This window comes from Falco cherrug, chromosome 1 (assembly GCF_023634085.1).
Source record: "Falco cherrug isolate bFalChe1 chromosome 1, bFalChe1.pri, whole genome shotgun sequence".
Taxonomy (NCBI): domain Eukaryota; kingdom Metazoa; phylum Chordata; class Aves; order Falconiformes; family Falconidae; genus Falco; species Falco cherrug.
Window position 1 is genome coordinate 51,717,072 of NC_073697.1, and position 19,864 is coordinate 51,736,935.

The following is a 19,864-nucleotide window of genomic DNA, read 5'->3' on the forward strand; positions in this document are numbered from 1 at the left end:
TACTCCACAGGAAAGTAACTGTATTTATAAAAAAATACAGATTTTTTAGCATGTTTTTTCCCCTGGAATAGTTTAAATTTTGTTAATTTTAGCACTGAGATCTTTCAATCCAGTTGATGGAGAATTTATCCTTGACACAGGGAACTCAAATAATTGCCAACCTTTGATGTTGAGCATCTTCATATTTTTGTCCTGACACTAGCCTGTTGCATAGTAATTTTCTTTTGCTACAAGATATTATTACTATGCCATGTCACTGCCAAGTAGGAGCTTCACCTGACCAGCAGTTATAAGTCATCCAGTGCACTGAGACTGATTGAGTAGTCTCTGATATGGAGACCGAAGTGTGAGTTTGTGTTTGGGGAGGACACAGATTACTGCTTCTGTTTCCACACAGCTCTCTGCTGTAGCACATCTTTCAGAGACTCAGGTTTTGGGGATGCTTCTCCTTCTTATCCTTGAACACCATACCATATTAAAGTTGATTAAAGTAGATTTACAGATCTCCCAGACTAATCTTTTGGACTTGACCTCCCTCCAAGTGGATTTCTGATATGACTGGAGACTGCAAAGCTGATGCCTTTCCAATTTCATTATCAGCCTTTTTTAGCTTGTAACCAGGAAAAGATCAGGCAAACAAAGCTGCTTCACTGCAGGTGACACCTACAGTTTCAATGTGATTGATGCAGATGCCAAATACCTATTCACGGAGAGCTTTCCCATTGGCCTAGCCACAGCTCAGTAGTCTTCAGATACTCAGTTAAAACCTTGACCCTGGAAGTGGTGGAGGAAGATTGCTAGGAAGGCAACAATACTTTCATTTTCTAGCCAGCTGTGGGGTGGAAGGTGTGTGCTCAAAGGAAGCATTTCTTTGCTGCCTGGAAAAAACACAAGAGAAGGAGAAAAGCAAGAATTGTGCAGGATTTACCTGCAAAACTGGAATTTCAGAAGGATATGGCAAGTTGATTTGGTTTGTCTGGTTACAACCTGGTAATACTAGTGTTTCCTTGGTAGAATAAATTTAGGTGGCTCGGAACATGGAGCGATGAAACCTTGTGTTACCCTGGACAAGTGCTGTTTCAGAGAACTTCGCAGAAGGTACTCAGGAATATTCAACTTCAGGCCCAGAAAAATGTATTCTTATTAAATTTTGTTGAAATTCTTCAAATTATCGTGGCTGGAACAGACTTAAACTGCATTGCTTACTGTTGGATTTGTGTGTACAGGGGCATATCAAAAAGAGAAGGGAAGAGATAAATTATGACTTTCATTGATTTTGTTATTTTGTCCCATCAGGTCACTGGGAATGAGGTCTGTATTAATAAATGTTTCTTTTCAACACACTTTCCAAAATAAGACATTTGGATTGCTCTGCTCTGTTGCTGGGAAGAAATTTTTCAAGATATTATCTTTTTATATCTATTTCAAGAAATATTTCAAGATACTGCTGTCAATGTTGCTGCAATTCAGTGAAGTCCTATTTAGTTGCAGAGTATGATAGATAATTTGCCAACTTTTTATTTCTTTTTACTTAGATTTTTACTTAAAGATGATCACTTTGACTTTAAAAAAAGCAAAATTCAGATGTTTATGAGGTGTAAAAAATGCTACTGAAAATATGTCCTTTCTCTATTAAATATTGGTTCATATTAGACTATGTGATCCTGCTTTTGAATATAAAAAAGTATTGGGAAGCCTTTCTGGTGATGAGAGAATCCCTGTGGAGTTAAACTACAGTGTATAAATCTGCTCAGTATGTGTTTGCAGTGCTAAAAAATGTGTGTTTGAACATGAGTCAGCTATGTGCTCTTGGAGCAAGGAAGACCGAAGATATCCTGGGCTGCATTAGGAAGAGTGTTGGCAGCAAGTGGAGGGAGGTAATCCTAGTAGGTAGTAGTAGTAGGTAGTCCTAGCAGGGCTGGACTAGGTGACTTCTAGAGATCCTTTCCAACGTCAGCTACACTATGACTCTATATTCCATGATTCCAAGCAGAAGCTTAGTACAGTTCAATTAATTGTTGAAAAGCTAGTGTAGATGCAGTTTGTAAATGGAAGACCAGACTTCTTTCCCTTGAAGCATGCAAATATTTAAAAGGTAATTTGTTAGTGTAATTTAAATAGTAGAGTCTCCAAAGTCGTTGTGGACAGATACGAGATTTTCTTCTCAGCATGTGGTTTTCATTGTGCTGTACAGCCTGCAATGTAACTGAGCTTTCTAATTTGAAATTGTGTTGCACTAAGCGTTGTGGAAGTGTTAAATGCTGTCCAATAATTCCTTCTTGGAATTCATGAGGAAAGGGCTAGGGGATTGAAGAGATGTAGCCAAATAGGGAACTTTGTTAGGAAACTTGTTACTTAACACAAAGAAACAAGCCCCAAACCAACCAAACAAAAAACTTCAAGAATTTTTTCTAAGTTGTTGCAGAGGCTAAAATCTAGGCTGAATTCTGCAAATCACAAGTGCTTTGTATCTTGGGTTGCTATTGCAAATATTTGCCCCTTTCCACATTTGGCTATTGTGCTGCTAAAAATGGGATTGGTGTTAGGGCTGCCTTTTTCATAGTGACAGCTTTGGTTGCTCATGTCCACAGCAGTCTTGCCTAAGTGAATAGTTTTTAATGGCATGATCCAGTGCACACTGAAATTTTAATAGAAATTATGCTGTTGGCTGGATGCTGGCTTACACTGCAAGTGTGTAAATTCTGAGCACTGGAGGAAAGCCAATGTCACTCCAGTCTTCAAAAAGAGCAAGAAGAAGGACCTAGGAAACTAAAGGCCAGTCAGCCTTGCCTCCATCCCTGGAAAGGTGATGGAACAGCTAAACTGGGAGGTCATCTCAAAGCACGTAGAGGAAAAAAAGGTCATCAGGAGCAGTCAACATGGATTCACCAAGGTGAAATCATGCCTGACCAACCTAAAAGCCTTTTATGATGGAATGACTGGCTGGCTAGGCAAGGGGAGAGTGGTCAATGTTGTTTTACTTGACCTCAGCAAGGCTTTTGATACTGTCTCCCATAACACCCTTACAGGTAAGCTCAGGCAGTGTGGGTTAGATGAGTGGACAGCAAGGTGGACTGAGAACTGGCTGAATGGCAGAACTTGGAGAGTTGTGTTCAACTGCGCAGAGTCTGACTGGAGACTTGTAGCTTGTGGTGTTCCCCAGGGTCAGTACTGGGTCCAGTCTTATTCAACTTATCCATCAGTGACCTGGATGAAGGGGCAGAGGCACCCTCAGCAAGTTGGCTGATGATACAGAACTGGGAGGAGTGGCTGATACCGCAGAGGCTGCGCTGCCATTCAGTGAGACCTGGACAGGCTGGAGAGCTGGGCAGAGGAGCCTCATGGAGTTCAGCAAAGGCCAGTGTAGGGTCCTGCACCTGGGGAGGGTCAGCCCCGTGCACCAGCACAGGCTGGGGCTGACCTGCTGGAAGGCAGCTCTGAGGAGAAGGACCCGGGAGACCTGGTGGGCAGTGAGTTGCCCATGGGCCAGCAGTGTGCTCTGGTGGACAGGAAGGCCAGTGGCATCCTGGGGTGCATTAGGAGAAGCGTGGCCAGCAGGTCAAGGGAGCTGATCCTCCCCCTCTGCTCCGCCCTGGTGAGGCCACGTCTGGAGTGCTGTGTCCAGTGCTGGGCTTCCCAGTTCAAGAGGGACAGGGAACTACTGGAGAGGGTCCAGCAGAGGCTATGAAGATGATGAGGGGACTGGAGCATCTCCCTGATGAGGGAAGGCTGAGGGAGCTGGGGCTGTTTAGCCTGGAGGAGAGAAGACTGAGAGGGGATCTTATCAATGTCTGCTGGGGCCAGGCTCTTTTCAGTGGTGCCCAGCGACAGACAAGGGGCAACAGGCACAAACTGAAACACGGGAAGTTCCATCTGAATATGAGGAAGAACTTCTTTACTTTGGGGGTGACAGAGCACTGGGGCAGGCTGCCCAGAGAGGCTGTGGACTCTCCTCTGGAGACATTCAAAACCTGCCTGGACATGATCCTGTGCAAGCTGCTGTAGGAGAACCTGCTTTAGCAGGGGACTGGACTAGATGATTTCCAGAGGTCCCTTCCAACCCTGACTATTCTGTGATTCTGTGTGCTTAAATAGGAGTAGAGTTCACATCTTTTTTTGGAAAAAGCAAAGTATACAGGCTTTTGTTTGTTTTGAAAGAAAGTTGCTATTGCATTTCGGTTTTGCCATGAACAGTAGCATTTTTTATTTGGCCTTACCTCTAGTAACATGCCTTTTTCACAGTTGGTAATAGATTTCTTACCATAACCTGGATTCCTGGTGAAATGCTGTGCAGAAAGTATCCCTCCTGCTCTGCAGGACTTTGACGATTGTGCCACAAATAAAAAACACCTGCATTTAAATCCAAAAGAAAAAAAAAAAAAAAAAGATGTAGACCTTGGTAAGTTCTTAACATAACATTTTTATTGGGGCAGTGATTCATTATCACTTGGAAATATGTATGGGTTAATAGGTTATTGTCTTTCAGAAATCTTAATTTTAAAATTATGTCATTGACTTTGGTTCATAAAACCAAACTATTGTGTTTGTGTCTCAAGTGTGCAAGGTCCCTAGTCAAAGAAAACAATACAAGATGCAGATATCCTATGATAATATAATCGAATTGTTTCAAAGAAAATCCTTTCAGGCACTGTTCAGACAAGAAAGGGAAGAAACAGTGTTGTTTGGCATTATTTTTCCAAGCAGCTATCTTCTGCTTTGGCAACAATACTGTATCAGTGTGCACCGATTATTAAAGATTTAATTTAGAACGGCAGAAAATACCTATTTTATTGGTGCCCTGATATCCTGCCTGACTTTGTTTCCCTATTGGCTTCATTTCTTGGTTATACTTCATGTTCTGCCTATGAACAGAACAGATTTCTTCATTAAAATAAAAGTGTGCCGGAAATTAAAAAAAGACAAATTGCTTTAAAGTTTAAGTTCATTTTGAAACTGAGACTTAAGCATATGGGAAAATTCCATGCTACTATTTTCATTCAGTCAGTTGCTCTGGAAGCCAGACGTGTACTGATCCACATAGTGTGCAGGAGAGGGGGACGGAGGGAGTGCGGGAAGGACAGCTTATGGCTTTCAGGGAAGACCTATAACAGGCAGATCTAACTTTCCATCTTCTCTGACAAGAAGCACTAACAAGAACAGACTTTTTAAAAAAGGCCTTGAGAATTAGGATACATCTTTTTTACTGGGTCATGAGGAGTGTTAGGCAGTTAAGATGCAGTGTAAAAAGCCAAGAGTTTTAGACAGTTTCTTATTCTTCTTTACATTGCTCTTGCTGAAGCTTTTAAGTAAAATGACTAGCAATTTATGGTAACATTAAATTACTCTGAGTGGCTTAATATGTGTTCTCACAGACAGCAACAGTATGTATAGATGTTGCCTTCCCTCAATTCAGTGAAAGGCAAAAAAAATGGAACACGCTACACACAATGTCATTTTGTGTAACTCAGTACTCCAGACATTTCAGAATCTCTCATATATTAAAAATGTTTTTAAGAAGTTGCATTCATTAATGTGTTGTCTTGAAAACTGCCTTTCAGTTGCATGCTTTATGTACAATATGATTAATTTTAAATTACTATAGTTCTGGAGGCATATTAACCTTTTTTTTATATATGCTATTATACAATGTTTTCCTTTGTCGTCATTACTATGTTTCATTGCTTAGTTTCATTTCAGTTTTCCTTGCTCATCAGTAAGGAAATAGCTAACAGATTTAAGTAAACAGTGAGTGTTGGCTCATTTGCAAATTTATCTATAAGCTTATCCACTTGCATTAGTAAATAAGTGAGTAAGTAGCTTAGCTTTGTTTATAGCATCATAGAATGTTTTGGGTTGGAAGGGATCTTAAAAATCACCTAGTCCATTCCTCCATGCTATTAGCAGAGATGGGAGAGTCTTAGACTTTCCTACGGGGTTTGGTACCCTAATGCAAGCACTGAAAATCAGTGCTATCCACTATAGGCTTGGAACTAACTAAATGTCATCCCACCAGAATAAATAACACATGGATATCTCCTGCAGATAATTTCCGATAGCCAGACTTAGCATTCTGGGAGAAAAAAAAATAAATCTATCTTTCATCATAAAGATGTATTATCTGAATCATCCTTGAACAGAGTAACAGTATCTGTGCAATAAAATCTGCTTCTGATGGTGTCTGATTCAGAGCTGTTACCTTTCCCATAGCTGTAATTATAGTGCTCTCCCAGGTGGAGGTTAGTCCACAATGCATCTAGAAGATTACATTCATGAAAATTCCTCCCCCCTCCTGCTCCAGCCTGTTTCCTTTCTGTTTTCATTTTATTTTGTTTTACTTTTTAAAATCTAGGGTAAGCTTGCTTTGGTTAATTCTCAAAGTTAGTGTTGAAAATAACAGGTTCGTAACACCTTCTGCACAGGGAGTCTGCTGTCCCTGCTGTGTGAAGACTTCAGGTGAACTTCAGACTGGAAATCCTACTGTCAGTGCTGTGGGTTTGATAAGTGATATGTTGGTCTCATTTTATGATCACTCTTAAGTAGTAGTCTTGGTTTTGTTGGATGAGTTATGTCTGAGGCTTTTGAATTAAGATGTCCCATTTTTCCTAAAGCAAATGCGCAAAAGTGTCTGTTTAGATCCAACCTGCTTTCAATAAACAAAATAATGAAGGTTTCTGGGCTTTTCTTGCACCAGTATTATTGCTTTTAATTAACCCTTTACTTTTATTTCAACTCTAGAATCCAAAGCCATGTAAAAAGTAATTTGTTTTAATTATACCTTCATAGCAAATGATAGTCTGAACATTAATAGAGATCTCCCATCCTTTCTGCACTAATCTGAGACAAGTTGCAATTCTGGCTTAGTTTAGCATCAATTACATGCATTGCACAACTACAGATCCCAGCTTTGTATAACATAGATGCAAGCAGTCTAGGAATACCGTGACAGTGACCAGCGTCCTGCTGCTCCTCAGTAGCCTCCTTTTACCATGAAGCAGTGTTTGGTTTGTATGTTTGCATTACCGCTCAAGGTTAAAACACAAATCTGTGAAATCTCTGCCTCTGACTTTGCTTTAGATGAGAAGTACATATATAGGGCCCATGTTTTGGCAGTCAGTGTGACAGGGATATTAAAAAGATGTTACTGACACTACACATGATGAAATACATTGTAGCCTTTCTGGTATAGTATAATAGAGAAACAAAACTTTCTCCTTATTTTTTTTCTTTATTTTTTCTTTCTTTTTTTTTTTTTTTTCTTTCTTCTAAATTAATACCTAATCCCACTTGGTACAAGCATTACTTTCCATGCAGCCTGCTGAGCATCATTTTATAATGAGGTTTCATCACAGTGGGTATTCTATAATAAGCTATAAGACCTTTCCCTTACTCCCTCCCCAACCCTTACATTCACTGGCCTATATTTTCTGAGGACTGGGGACAGTGAATAGTCTCTGTGAGTGTCTGGGGACTGTAAGTAGTCTCAGTTTTGGGGTGTGCTGCCTGAGGCCCCTTGAGTAGACCTGATTTTTTCAGAAGGCCAATTCTTTTGGCTTATCTAATAAGGACTTTCCTATTAAAATAGCTAAGAGATTAAGAAATCCAAAATCAATGTATTCCCAGCATACACTCTTTTCTCTGTTTGATTCGTTTTCTGCCTGCTTGTCAGGTGCAGTAGAGGTGTTATGGATGAGAGTAGTCTGGGGTGGTTGGTGGAGGAAATAAGGAGAGAACTAGATTGGACGCTGCTTGGTTTTATTTATTCCCTAAAACTGTGAGACCTCATTGCCAATTGCATGTCCCAATAGCAGATTTCTGGACACACACATGGCCTTTTCCCAGCCCTGGTTCTCTAGTTGTTTACTGGAGAGAGGGGTGTCAGGTATACAGTCTTTGTTTTTGAATATTGAGGATGAGTTTTTAATAATGTTTTAGGAATGGTGACTTTTAAAAGTGTGGTAGCACTTCTAATATTTTATATCAATGTTGCAGGTGGGTAAACTGAGAGAGAAAATCCAAGAAGTTAAGCAAGAAAGGGAGCAGGAGCAGCACAAGCACACTGCATATGTTTCTGAACTGAAAGCCAAGCTCCATGAGGAGAAGATGAAGGAACTCCAGAGTGTCAGAGAGCTACTGATCCGGCAGCATGAGCAGGAGGTAGCAAGAATGGTGAAAATCAAAGATGGTGAAATTCAGCGTTTGCAGTCGACAGTCAATGTCCTGCGGGACGGGGCAGCTGACAAAGTGAAGACGGCGCTGCTGAGTGAGGCAAAGGAGGAGGCTCGCAAGGCGTTCGATGGTGAACGGATGAAGTTGCAACAGGAGATCTTGGAGCTGAAATCTGGCAAAAAGCAGCTTGAAGAGGCTTTGAACAACATTATGCAGGCAGATAAAATGAAGGCTGCTGACCTGCGCATGGCTTATCAGTCCCATCAGGATGAGATTAATAGAATAAAGCGGGAATGTGAGAGAGAGATCCGTAGGCTGGTAAGTTCATTAGAGTGATGCGTGCTTATTTCAGTTTATAGCAAGTATTAGTATATTGCTGCATGTGCTCATAAATGTCAAGCCACCACTCTTTTGCAGTGACATCTTTCATGAGTGCTGGTTGCAAAAATAAGCCACAATTTCCCCTACTTTCTGCCCGTTACAGCAAAGATGAACCTTGGCTCCATGGCTAAGCCAACCCAATCCAAAGCTTTATGTCCCACTAGATGGAATATGGGTGAACCAAGACTTTCCAGGATGGGTTTTCTCAACAGATCGAAGAAATAGACTTTCCCTTTCTCACTTGCTCAACTTGCTTGTCCTTACAAAGTCCTGTTTGACCGAAACAGTCAGGCATTGCTCATTTGGCAATGCAAGAACACCTCTGTGAGATGGCAAAATTAACTTTGCAGAAAGCTTTTATATTTATATTGGGGGAACCAATTGCTGAAACAAGACAATATCTTTGCTTCTTCTGCATCATTATCCTGTTATTCACTTTTAAGCATTGTTGCCATTTTTTATTTTTGTTTAAATTTCTGTGTTTTTTCTATTGCGGCACAAAACTTAGGGCCTAGGACAGCAGGCTTTTTTTCATGCTTCATAAACCCTAGGGCTTCAGCACATATGGCAGACTATGCTGTTTGTATAAAATCAAAAACCAGGCAATATTTCCCAACAGCAGGTGCCCCAAATATTTGAAATTATTGAGCTGTGTAAAACGCAAAAAATCTAAGATGGGCTGTTCACTAAATTTAGAGAATTCATCATCAAATGACACTTCTGTTTGGTACCATGGTACTTTCCGTGTGTGTGTTTAGCTACCTAAACTGGCAATGCAGCAGCAATGCAAATAAAATCCAAAACTGTAATAAGCATAATATTTCTCATATATCAAGTAGCACAGACTTAAATGGAACAAAACACCAGTTTTCTTAAGAAAAATGTTATCAGTTTGTGTTTACACAGGTATGGCCTCTTGTTTCTTACATTTCTTAGGAAAAGGATGGTGAGGGCAAGCTACAGACTTAATGGTCGTGATTTTCTGTCTGAGACAACGAAAGCTTTTAACACAGTTAATATTTATGCTTTAAATAAATTGGACATTGATTAAGTCTCAGGGGTATAATTTCCTTGATTAATTAAAGACCACTGCAAAGATTGACAATGTGATGTTTCTGTAAGCATAGTTTCTTCTGTATTTTGTTCCATATTATAAACACAGCTTTTTAAAATCCTCACTATGAAGTATAGGTAATTTTTAAAGAGGAGAGAAGCTTGCAACATTGTGGCATGTGTTTTTCTAGAGAACAGATTCTAAATAAATTTAGCCCTCTCAAAGAAGGGTACCTTAGCAAGAAATGGTGAGGTGAGGCACATAGCAGTGCACCCCAAATTCTGTCATCCTGAATTGCCCCAGTACACACACGTACACCATGTTTTGAGTGGTATTGTGAAGGGAACACTTAACTCTTCTCTTTCAAGAGTAGAAGGTTTCAGCCTACTGCAGTGTGAGGGCAATGGAGGAGGGCACTCAGGGTTTTCTGTCTGGCACAAAAAACCCCTCTCAAGTCAGTCAGAATTTTAATTGGAGCCTTACTGGGCCTTTGTAACTCAGTACATCTAAAAAGGTGACTGATTTGGAGGAGTGTGTAGATAACTTGTTTCCTATTCCCAGCACCAGAGGAAGCCTGCTATCAGTCTCACGGGCTTTCACTGGAAATGTTCATACCTTCCCCACAACCCGCCTCGCTCTGAAGAAATACAGGGGAAAAATACGAGGAGCCTGGTTTTGCCTTGTAGTGTCTCAACTGCTTTCATATAATGAATGTATTTTTTTTTTAATTAAATTGTATGCTTTGTTTTTATGAAAGAGAGAAGTGTTTCTTCTAGGAATTCATAGCCATTTAGTCACTCTTTAAATCTGGGCCGAGGTAAAAAATACTGCATAGTTCCTAGATGCTGCTGTCTTCCTCTGGGAGAGCAAGTGGGATTATAGAATCAGATCATCAGGATATTTCCCTCCCTTGTCTCCCCCGTATTTTAATTAGGGCAAGGGATGCTTGCCTTCAATTTCAGATTAACCATATTAGCTGCGGATCTGGGGTGCTCGGTTGGTTTGCTTCCTACCCTTGTGGGATGAAATGGCAAGGATGTGGCAGGCAGTGTTATGTATATTAGCATAGTTCCATAGCTGAGCTTCAATTAATGTCCTTTTTTTGTATGTGTGTTGTGTTTTATAGCACTATTAAGAAATCAGTGTCTTTGGTATTAATGGCCTAAATGGGCTGGCCATCCTGTAATTCAAATTCAGAGAGAGTAATTCAGGATGCAGTGTCTGATTGTCTTGTCAGGCTTGGCTGATTTATTATGCATTTTACATCACAGGTTAGTTCTGAAAATGTATTTCGTATAGATATTGCAGCTAAAAGAAAAAAAAAAAAAAAAAAAGAAAAATCAGTGTTTTTACCATTGATTGTAATACCCGTGACTAATTTGAGTAAAATCTTGTACTTTTTGGCTTGTCATAAAAAAAAAAAAAATAGTGAGAAAGCAAAAAAGCAAAATCCATTGTCTATGAATATATGTATACAATTACATTGAGTATGTAAACAGCCATGCTTCTATTGTACAAATGTCAGTATTTTATAAATATTATTAGTCAGTTTTGAGATTGGCTTCACTGTTTTGAATTGAGCTATGAAAAATACCCAATAAGCCTCAATACAAAAGAGACTGAATGGGGAAGATCCTAGTGCCTAAAGGGAAAGTAAAATAGCTATTTAGCAAAAAAAAAAAACCCCTCCACATTTTTAAATCTGTGCAGTATGAAATTATATTGGAATTTGTCAGTTCCTGTAATTGACTTAATATAACAGTGATTTAAATGTTTTCATTAATTTAACGAATGCTTGTTGATACAGATTTTCCACACACATAACCTGAAAGAAATTTTATTCCTGTTACATATATGCATCAGCACAATGTGCTGGCAGCTAAGAAACTGGAGTAAAAATACCTAGTAACAAACTGGAGAAACAAATGAAACAATGTCTTCAAAGTAAAGAGGTAATTTTGAGAATAAGGCAAGAAAGCAAGAACAGCTATTACTTTACTTTTTCAGCCAGTATGTTCTGAGTAGTTGAGTCTGAACAGCTGGATTGTTTTGTCAATGTAGCAGGAAAACTATGCTGATACAAATTCAAATACTTAAAACTAGAAATAACATTATAAGCCAGCAAATAAGAAAAAAAAAAAATAGAAATAGCAAACTGAAAAGTAATCTGCATGAAGGAAAAATGTTAAAGCCTGTTTTATGGATCAGGTTTTTTTTTTAAAAAAAAAAAAGAAAGAAAACAAAAAACATACAAACCCATAATTTTACTTTTTCACTCATAAACCCTCAGTATAAACAACCCTGAGGACTGCATAGACAAGCACGTGCATACCTAAGGTCAACAGGATTCTGTTTTAATGGCATCATTCTAAGCATTATGTCTGGTTTCCTTCTGAGATCTAGGCTGCTTCCTTAACCACAAAATCAGTGTAAAAGATTCCACTGAACTTACTAGGTGTGCGATAAGATCCATGTTTAAGAGGGCACACAGTATGCCAGATGAATTAAATTTCTTTCTTTCAACTGCATTCTCAAATAACCTCATTAAAAAAAATGTTATATGCATCTAAAGAGTAATGTGATGGTACTTCAGTTTTCATACTTGCAGGAAAAAAAAATCCTTTTGCTGTTAACAGAATCAAAATTTAAAAAGTTGGTTTTGGAAGTGATTTCAGAAGTTCCTGATCAGCCATGATTTATGAAGATAGATGCCCTGTTGAAGTGTCCTTAGCCTCCTTAGTCTGAATTATCTGGTTGCATAAATTAAAAACTCTTTCTAATGTGGAATCCTTCTTCTGTTTGGTGTTTGCCAAATACACGTCATGCAATACCTGGAAGAATGTAATTCAAACTAATAGATTAAGCAGTTTTTGAAAGTAAAAATCATGGCAGTTTTATTGAAGGTTTCTGTTCAAGGCAAAAGCACTCTTATGGAATAAGTTTATGTACCATTTATGTAATGATTTCTTAAAAATATTATGATTTCAGTTTTGTGTCTGTGTGTAACGCTATATCTTATGGTCAGGTGAAGGCTTCTGAAAGACTGAGGGTAACATCTTTTCAGAATTAAGAAATTAGATTGTTCCGGTTCAGGACAAAACCAAATTTCAACTCAAGTCCTTCACAAGTTAGTATTTTCTAACCTTGCACAACTCTTAATGTGTTTGTCTGCCTATTAAGTCCTTAGCATGCTACTTGGCATTGGTATTCCATATGTGAACTGCAGTGTCATACAATCACAGAGAAATTTAGATGGTGATGGTCTTCTCGAGGTCATCTGATCCACTATCCTGCTTAAAGCAGGGCTGCCTTGAAAGTTGGATCAGGTTGCTTTAGGCCTCCTCCAGTCCAATTTGAAAATCTTCAGAGATGGAGATCCACAGTCTCTGTGACAACGTGCCCCAGTGCCTAGTCACTGTGAAATTTTTCTTCCTCTTTCTGTAACTTTTGATTGTTACCTTTGTCCTTTTGCTGGGCATCTCTGAGAAACTGCATTGTTCGTCCCTGTATCCCCCTTTAGGTAGCTGAATGGGTATCTGCAATTGTAATGCATCTCACAGTCTTCTCTTTGGCTGGCTGAGCAAGCCTAGCATCCTCACCCATTTCATGAATGCCGTGTGCTGCAGCCCCATAGTGGTTTTACTGGCCTTTCTCCAGGTTTTCAATACCTTTTTTTGTGCTGGGAAGCCCAGAAGTGGCTGCGCTGCTCCTCGAGTGGTTTCACAAATGCTTAATGAAAGACTAAATCACTTCTCTATCCTTCTGGCTACTCTCTTGCTGATTTCGCCCAGTGTCAATTTAACTTCAGTCACTGCAGGCTCTCACCACTACCCATATCCAACTTTCCCTCCAGGACACCAAGGTTTTTCCTTTTTTCTTTCCTTTTTTCTTTCTTCCCCTTGCAGAACTGCCAACTTCAATTGGCATCCAGCCATTTCTGTTGCAGGAATCGAAACCCTCCAAGGGGTAGGATGTTGTATCTGTCTTAGGCAAACTTTAAGAGGGGTTTTGGGCTCATTTCTCCAAAATGTTGGAGTGCCTCTAAATGGTGGTGTTGTCCTCTAGTGTAGTAAAAGCTCCCTCAGATTTGGTATCATCCACAAATTTAGGGATGGTGCATTCCGTTTCTTCATCCAGGCAGTTGATGAAGTTGTTAACATGTGTTATTGCCTTCAGCTTTTAAGGAATAAAAATTAGAGGACCAAATAAAATACTTCACCTTCCAAGAGATTCAGCAATTATTTTTCAGTAAAACATGAAAAATAGTAGAAGCAAAAGTTTAATGCTCCAACAACCCCCCAAATTACATCCTTTGCAGCAGGGGCACTATTTTCTAATAACATTCATTTCCTCCTGCATTGCCATTACTAGGATTTTGCAAAATGCATATCTTTAGGTAATATTCAGCATGGAGAGTAATGCAGAGACCTTTTGTCTCCTGAAAATTCTGGTGCAGAGGGACAGCTAGCTGTTGGCAGGGGCACTTTGTGATCCCCTGCTGCCCTGAGAATGATGGAGCCTGGCATTTCTCGCTTCACTTGTGCAGTGTCACATACGCATGAGTTTTGACTCCTAACCAAAATCTTGAATGTTGAGACTGGAAAGCTGAGTTGTGGATCATCCAAGTGTATGCAGTCATGCATGGTTGGGCAGAGCCTGCTGTAGCATGCTTCTTATCAGGCACTCAAACCTGCTTGTATTTCACACACAGCTGCTGATATCAAATTGTAGGCTGCATCTCTGGATTTTGCCATCTGTTTGAGATGCATGTTTCAGCTGCATTCCAAGACTGAGCTAATCTCCTTCAAAGACCCTTCTACTACCTCCAGCATTTTAGGACTGCATCCTCTAAAGATTTATGCTTGTCCTCTCAGGAGCTAATAGGGGAACATTCCACCTGGGCCTTCTTTTTTTCTGAATCAAGCAGGTCTAATGAAACCTTTTGATAGCAGGCTCAGCATTTTGTGTTTATTCTCGGTATTTTCTAAGGGCTCCATTATGGTTGGTAGGTCACAAATCTTTTATATCTCTTTATAAAATATGGAACAGTATTAAAAACCCACAGAAGATAAGTGTATTGTAGCACCTGGACAAAAATCTCCTTAAGTTTATATTGCTTAGTCTTTGTACATTTTCTGTCTTTTTGATTACTTGTTCATTATAGCTCTGTCAATGAACACTTGGAACAGGTAACAGGAGGGAGATCTAGTAGTAGAGGTTGTAGTCAGCTACAATTCAAGGTGCTTTAGAGAAAGATGGGAGAAGCCTCCTATCAGTAAGTTCTGAAATTTTCTACCCATATGGTGTTTCTTGTGTAATTTATCAAAACTTTTAATATATGCCTTACCTATGGGATTTACACACTTAAAAAAAATAAATGTGGGAAAAGCTATTGGAAGAAAATGTTGACTACTGGGTTAGAAAAATTACAAGTGAAATTAAGAATTAGTCCTGTCTACCCATGTCTATGACCCTTGTTTCTCCACTGGATGACTAGCATCTTTTCGCCCTCTTCCCCTAAGGTTCTTAAATTAGAAGCAAACATTTATTTAAATAGGGGGCCATGTCTGGTGTAGAGAATGCTATGTACAATGCAGGAATAGTTATTTCCCCCCTCCAAGTGGGCTTTCAGCTTGGAATATTGTTGTTAGGTCTTAGTGTCCCTTTATAAATGTAAAAGGTGCTAATTCGATTTAGTTCTATCTTTAACTGTTCATTTGAGTAGCATCTCCTTTTTGTTTTCTTGCTAACTGGCAATCCTGTCATGATATCCCTATTTTCAGTGTCAAGCATTTAGTATAAAGATTAATTCAATTTCTTCTGGAGAAAAGGAGTGCAGAATTTTGTTCTGCAGTTGGCTAGGAGATAACTTTGGTAAGGATGGGTAAAGAGAAGGTCTTACACTTAGCAATGCAGCAGCTGGCTTTTTCCACTTTGAAAACTGAGTATGTCTCTGCCTTGACAGATTTAGCTTTTAATTCCCTGGGAATTTCTCTTTCAACTTTGTGAGAGGCTAAAGTTCCCCCAAAGGTCTCAGACTTTCTTTTACTGTAGCTATTGAAGTGTGGGATAATTGGCAGGGGATACTTTTTCCAATGGCTGGCTTGGTTCTCTTTCATGTTTGATAAATATTATTAAAACACTATTTCCACTTGTTTTTCTTAGCTGTTAGGGGAGGTATTTAGATACCTGTTCTTAGGAAACTGTTTTATTTTGACACGGGCTATAAATGCTGGCTCTTTGATATAATGCAGGTAATTGCTGGGTTTAGCACCTAACATTTGACAGCACAAAACCCATTAATTAATATACTTTAGAAAGCTGTAATTTTAACTAAGAGCTCCAGAGTTATTTAAGCTATCCAAGGTGATTTCTTGGTAATTTCCCTCTGCAGCTGCTTGTGGATAATCTTATTTTCTCTAAAATCCTCTTTCAGAGGGTATTTCTGCTACTTTTCTTCTCAAAGCATGTAACTGAAAATGTGTTCTAACCTCAGGTTGCCCCACTGCCTTCCTATCACAGAATTTTGTACTGAATTGTACCATGCTTAGTTGCATAAAGAAAAATGTGGCTATTCTAAAACGCTTGAATAATCCGTGCAAAACAGAATGTAAAACAGTTCATGTGACCTTGTTGTATTGTGTAGCTGCGTGAAGTGGGTAAATTTGTGTTAAACTAAGAACAAATCTGACACCAAAGCAGCCAGTTGGAAAGGATTTCTGGGAGAATATATCTGATTTAACGTAATACCTGTAAGCCCAATGCATAGATTGGAATCTCATTGTGCTAAATATGTTGGAAGAAAAGATGGTCTCTACCATTTATATCTTAGTGAGATGTCTCAAATGAATAGTAGTACAGGGAGAAATACATGAAAGCAGCGGTAGGAAATCAGTGCCATCAGGTTTCAGTTCCCATGTGTTGCTTGTCTGAGCTATGTTGTGCCACAGATGCAGAAACCTCTCATTGGCACCTGGCATGGCAGGCCCTGCACCATGCTCCTTGGACCACGAGGAGCTGAGGAGCACAAGGAAAAGGCATCTTCTTGCTCAGAATCAGGTCTTGAATCATCAGGTGAGAACTGATCCATACAGGTTTATTAGCTTCAGCTCAGCACTGGCCTTGACATACCTGCATCGCTTCCAATAGAAAAAATCCTGCATTTCTGTCATGTGCATCCTATGTCTTAGGTTCTCAGGGATTTGCTTTATCTTATATATTAGTTTATTAAACTAATCTCAGGGATTAGTTTAGATTTCCTGTCTGATGATTAGACAATAGACTGTGATCTCAGCAGCGTAATTTCCTTTAAGTATTTACAGTTTTTCCATCATTTCCTTTTATATTTTGAGGTGTCATGGAAAAGGAGAGATATAAGAGGAATTTGAGGAAGGCCAGTCAGGTAACTAAATAGATGTGTGGAGTGTCCCTTCAAGTAGGAAGAGTGGCATGGGAAAAAACATGAAAATGTTTGACTGCATATATGACAAGCCAGTATTGGGGAGGGGACATAGCATCCTGATATTAGATAAGGGGTGAATGGACTCCAGTTAAGCTGTGAACATCAACAGTGAGACTGATTTTTGTTGTGTTTTGTGAAAAGAGCATCGTGAACAGCAGCATTCACATTGGATGGTGAGCAGGCAGGACTGCATTTAAGGTCAGAAAAGAGAATGTTGCAATGACTAAGGCCTGATGTAAGAACTCAGGTAAAATTCTACTTCTGTGTATGGATTTTAGAGCTGATAGCAAAGTCTTTTGATGTAACAAAATTGCACCTGGGAGAGAAGAGAATTAAAGGTTGCAACTATTTTATATATGTAAGTGATGAGTAGTTTTGGGATACCTCCCTAGTTACGTAAAACAGATGTTAAAAAGCATGGAAAAGAAAGGAATGCTATGCATGGTAAAGTAACAGATTCTGGATGCTGTTTGAGGAATTAATTTTGTAGGCATAGAATAAAGGGTTAAACCTTTAAACTTGAGAGGTGGTGAGGGGACCACTAATTGTTATTTCAAGATCTGTTTAAATGGTGTTCAGCTTGTCTACAGGAGTCATAAATGACAATTGGAAGGTATCTCAGTATGTGAGTGTGCATGTATACACATACATGTACACTGTGTGTGTTATGTACCTATAAACACATATACATTTACATATCATAGAAAGTGAGAGCAAAACATTTACGGGAAAAGCAAAGTTACATAGGTGGAAAAGTTGACAAGCTTTTAAGCATACAGCTTCTTAATCTGCTGAAGGGCTTCTGTACCGGAAAGCTTTCTTCCCAACTCTGTCACTTGGTTAAAAAAAAAAAAAAATCCTCCTCTTTCAGACCATGTGGATTCCTAGACAGTCTTGGCTATGATAGTGTTGTTTCTGCACATGTATTTGATCAAAATAGCAAACAGCAGGGAACGCAGATCAATCCATTTTGATTTTCATTTACCTAATGGATGATAATCCTCTCCCCACTAAAATAAAGACTGTAATACATGGTGTAATTCCATAAGGCTGTCTTCCTTTATGCTGCCAACTTCTTTTTTCTTCATGTAACTAAATGTGGCAAGAATTCGAGAAAAGAGTAGTTCTCCAGTGGTACAGAACTGGTGCGGAGACTTTGAGTGAGCTTTTACAGCTATTAGAATATATAAAACTAAGCTACGCTAAAGTCTTTTGGGAGTGGTTGACCTTTCTTCTCTGTCAGCTTATGTTCAGTTTAAACCTAAATCACATCTCTCCTTTTTCTAGTCTTGTACCTTCTCTTTGCTTGCCTGCCCCCTGACCTGCTATCTCTCCCACATGGAACTGAGGGATGTTACATCCCTGTAAAATACTTCTCTTTCTCTTTTTTCCCTCCCTATGGAGCAATTTGTACCCTCTTAAGAAAGCAGGCAGGGATGATGAGCAAGTTCACTCTGTAGTGTGCAAGTCTGAAGAAAGATGGTAAATCTTTGGGTCTGGCGTTGGGGTAAATTTAAGAAAACTGAGGCATTGAGTGGGTTGATGCAGTTACACTGGAGAAATCAAAGATGCAACTGTACCCTTGAGGAAAGGAGAATTGTATTGTGCCCCAGGCTTCTGAAACAGAACTTAAAGTAGAGACATTACTGCTGCAGTCTTATCAGTCTGTAACAAGCTAGTTGCTTAGAAATCCTCTTTCTTCTGGTTTGTTCTTATAAAAAAACCCTGCTGTTGCAGTGCTCTATGCATTTGTGTGTGTGCACACATGCATATGTTAACATCAGTAAAAGATTTTCTAGTGCCTACCTGTAACTCAAAATATAAGCTGAAAATAAAAAAGGATGTGCAGACATTGCTATTATATTGCTATTTTCAATTTTTATAGGTTTCTCAAAGATTTTTCTATTTGACTGAAACTTGTGATATTTTTTTTTTCTGAAAGTTTCACCACATTTAGGTTTTATGGTAGAAGAAACATTAGTAGGAAGAACAGAGGGAAATTCTGCCTTTGTCCCTGCCTTCCCATAACCCCCACGCCAAAGCCATGCTCTTTCCTGACATTTCTTTCTACTGCGTGTGAGCTCGCATGCTTTGATCTATGGAAATATGTGTGAAGAGTGACATAGGCATGATTTCACTGGTTACATCAGTTTCAAACGATCTATTCTGCAGTGATTCAACAAGTAGTAGTCTGCGCAAGGATTGTTGCTTTCATTTTCTTCTAACTTAAACACCTATGTCATTCCACTTACCATTTAAGTTGTGACAATATGAAGAGTATGGAATGTGCTGCTAATTGGGTAACTAAAATCAAGGCTGCCTATGTAACCTTGGTTCTTCCTTGTTAAATGTATGCCTTGCGTGGACACATTCCTACCTCAATTACATCAGTGTTCAGTGTAAACGCCTGTGTAATTGAAAGCGAAACTGTCCATGGTATTTAGTTACATGACATTTTTTCCTCCCAAGGGGTCCCTGATAGATCAGCGTGCCTGACAGATAGCATTCAGTGTGTGAGGCAGCTGCTTAATTTTTGTCATTGCTGCACAGTCCCTCTGAAACCTTGCATGTTGCAAATTCTTCCATTAATGAAGACTGTATTCTTTTCCTGGCAAGTCTTTTTTGGCATACTTAAAAGTCACACAAATCAGAATTAACATACTGGGAAGTATTACACCCATTTACTGGATGAAGAATTGAGACCCAGTGACCCTCCCAAATCAGGAAAGAAATCTCCATCAAAACCAATCTTCATCAGTCCCAGTTGAAAATTAGAAGTAGCCTAGACTAGGTTACTCACT

The 19,864-nt window shown here is 39.3% G+C and overlaps 1 protein-coding gene across 4 annotated transcripts in view; it reads left to right on the forward strand.

The window, feature by feature from the left end:
- JAKMIP1 (janus kinase and microtubule interacting protein 1) overlaps positions 1–19,864 on the forward strand; it is a 249,801-nt gene that overhangs the window by 75,653 nt on the left and 154,284 nt on the right. For all 4 annotated transcript variants that reach the window (XM_055708144.1, XM_055708150.1, XM_055708125.1 and 1 more), the window contains one exon: positions 7,990–8,484. In XM_055708144.1, the coding sequence (XP_055564119.1) occupies positions 7,990–8,484 (495 nt within the window). The remainder of the gene's footprint in view (positions 1–7,989; positions 8,485–19,864) is intronic.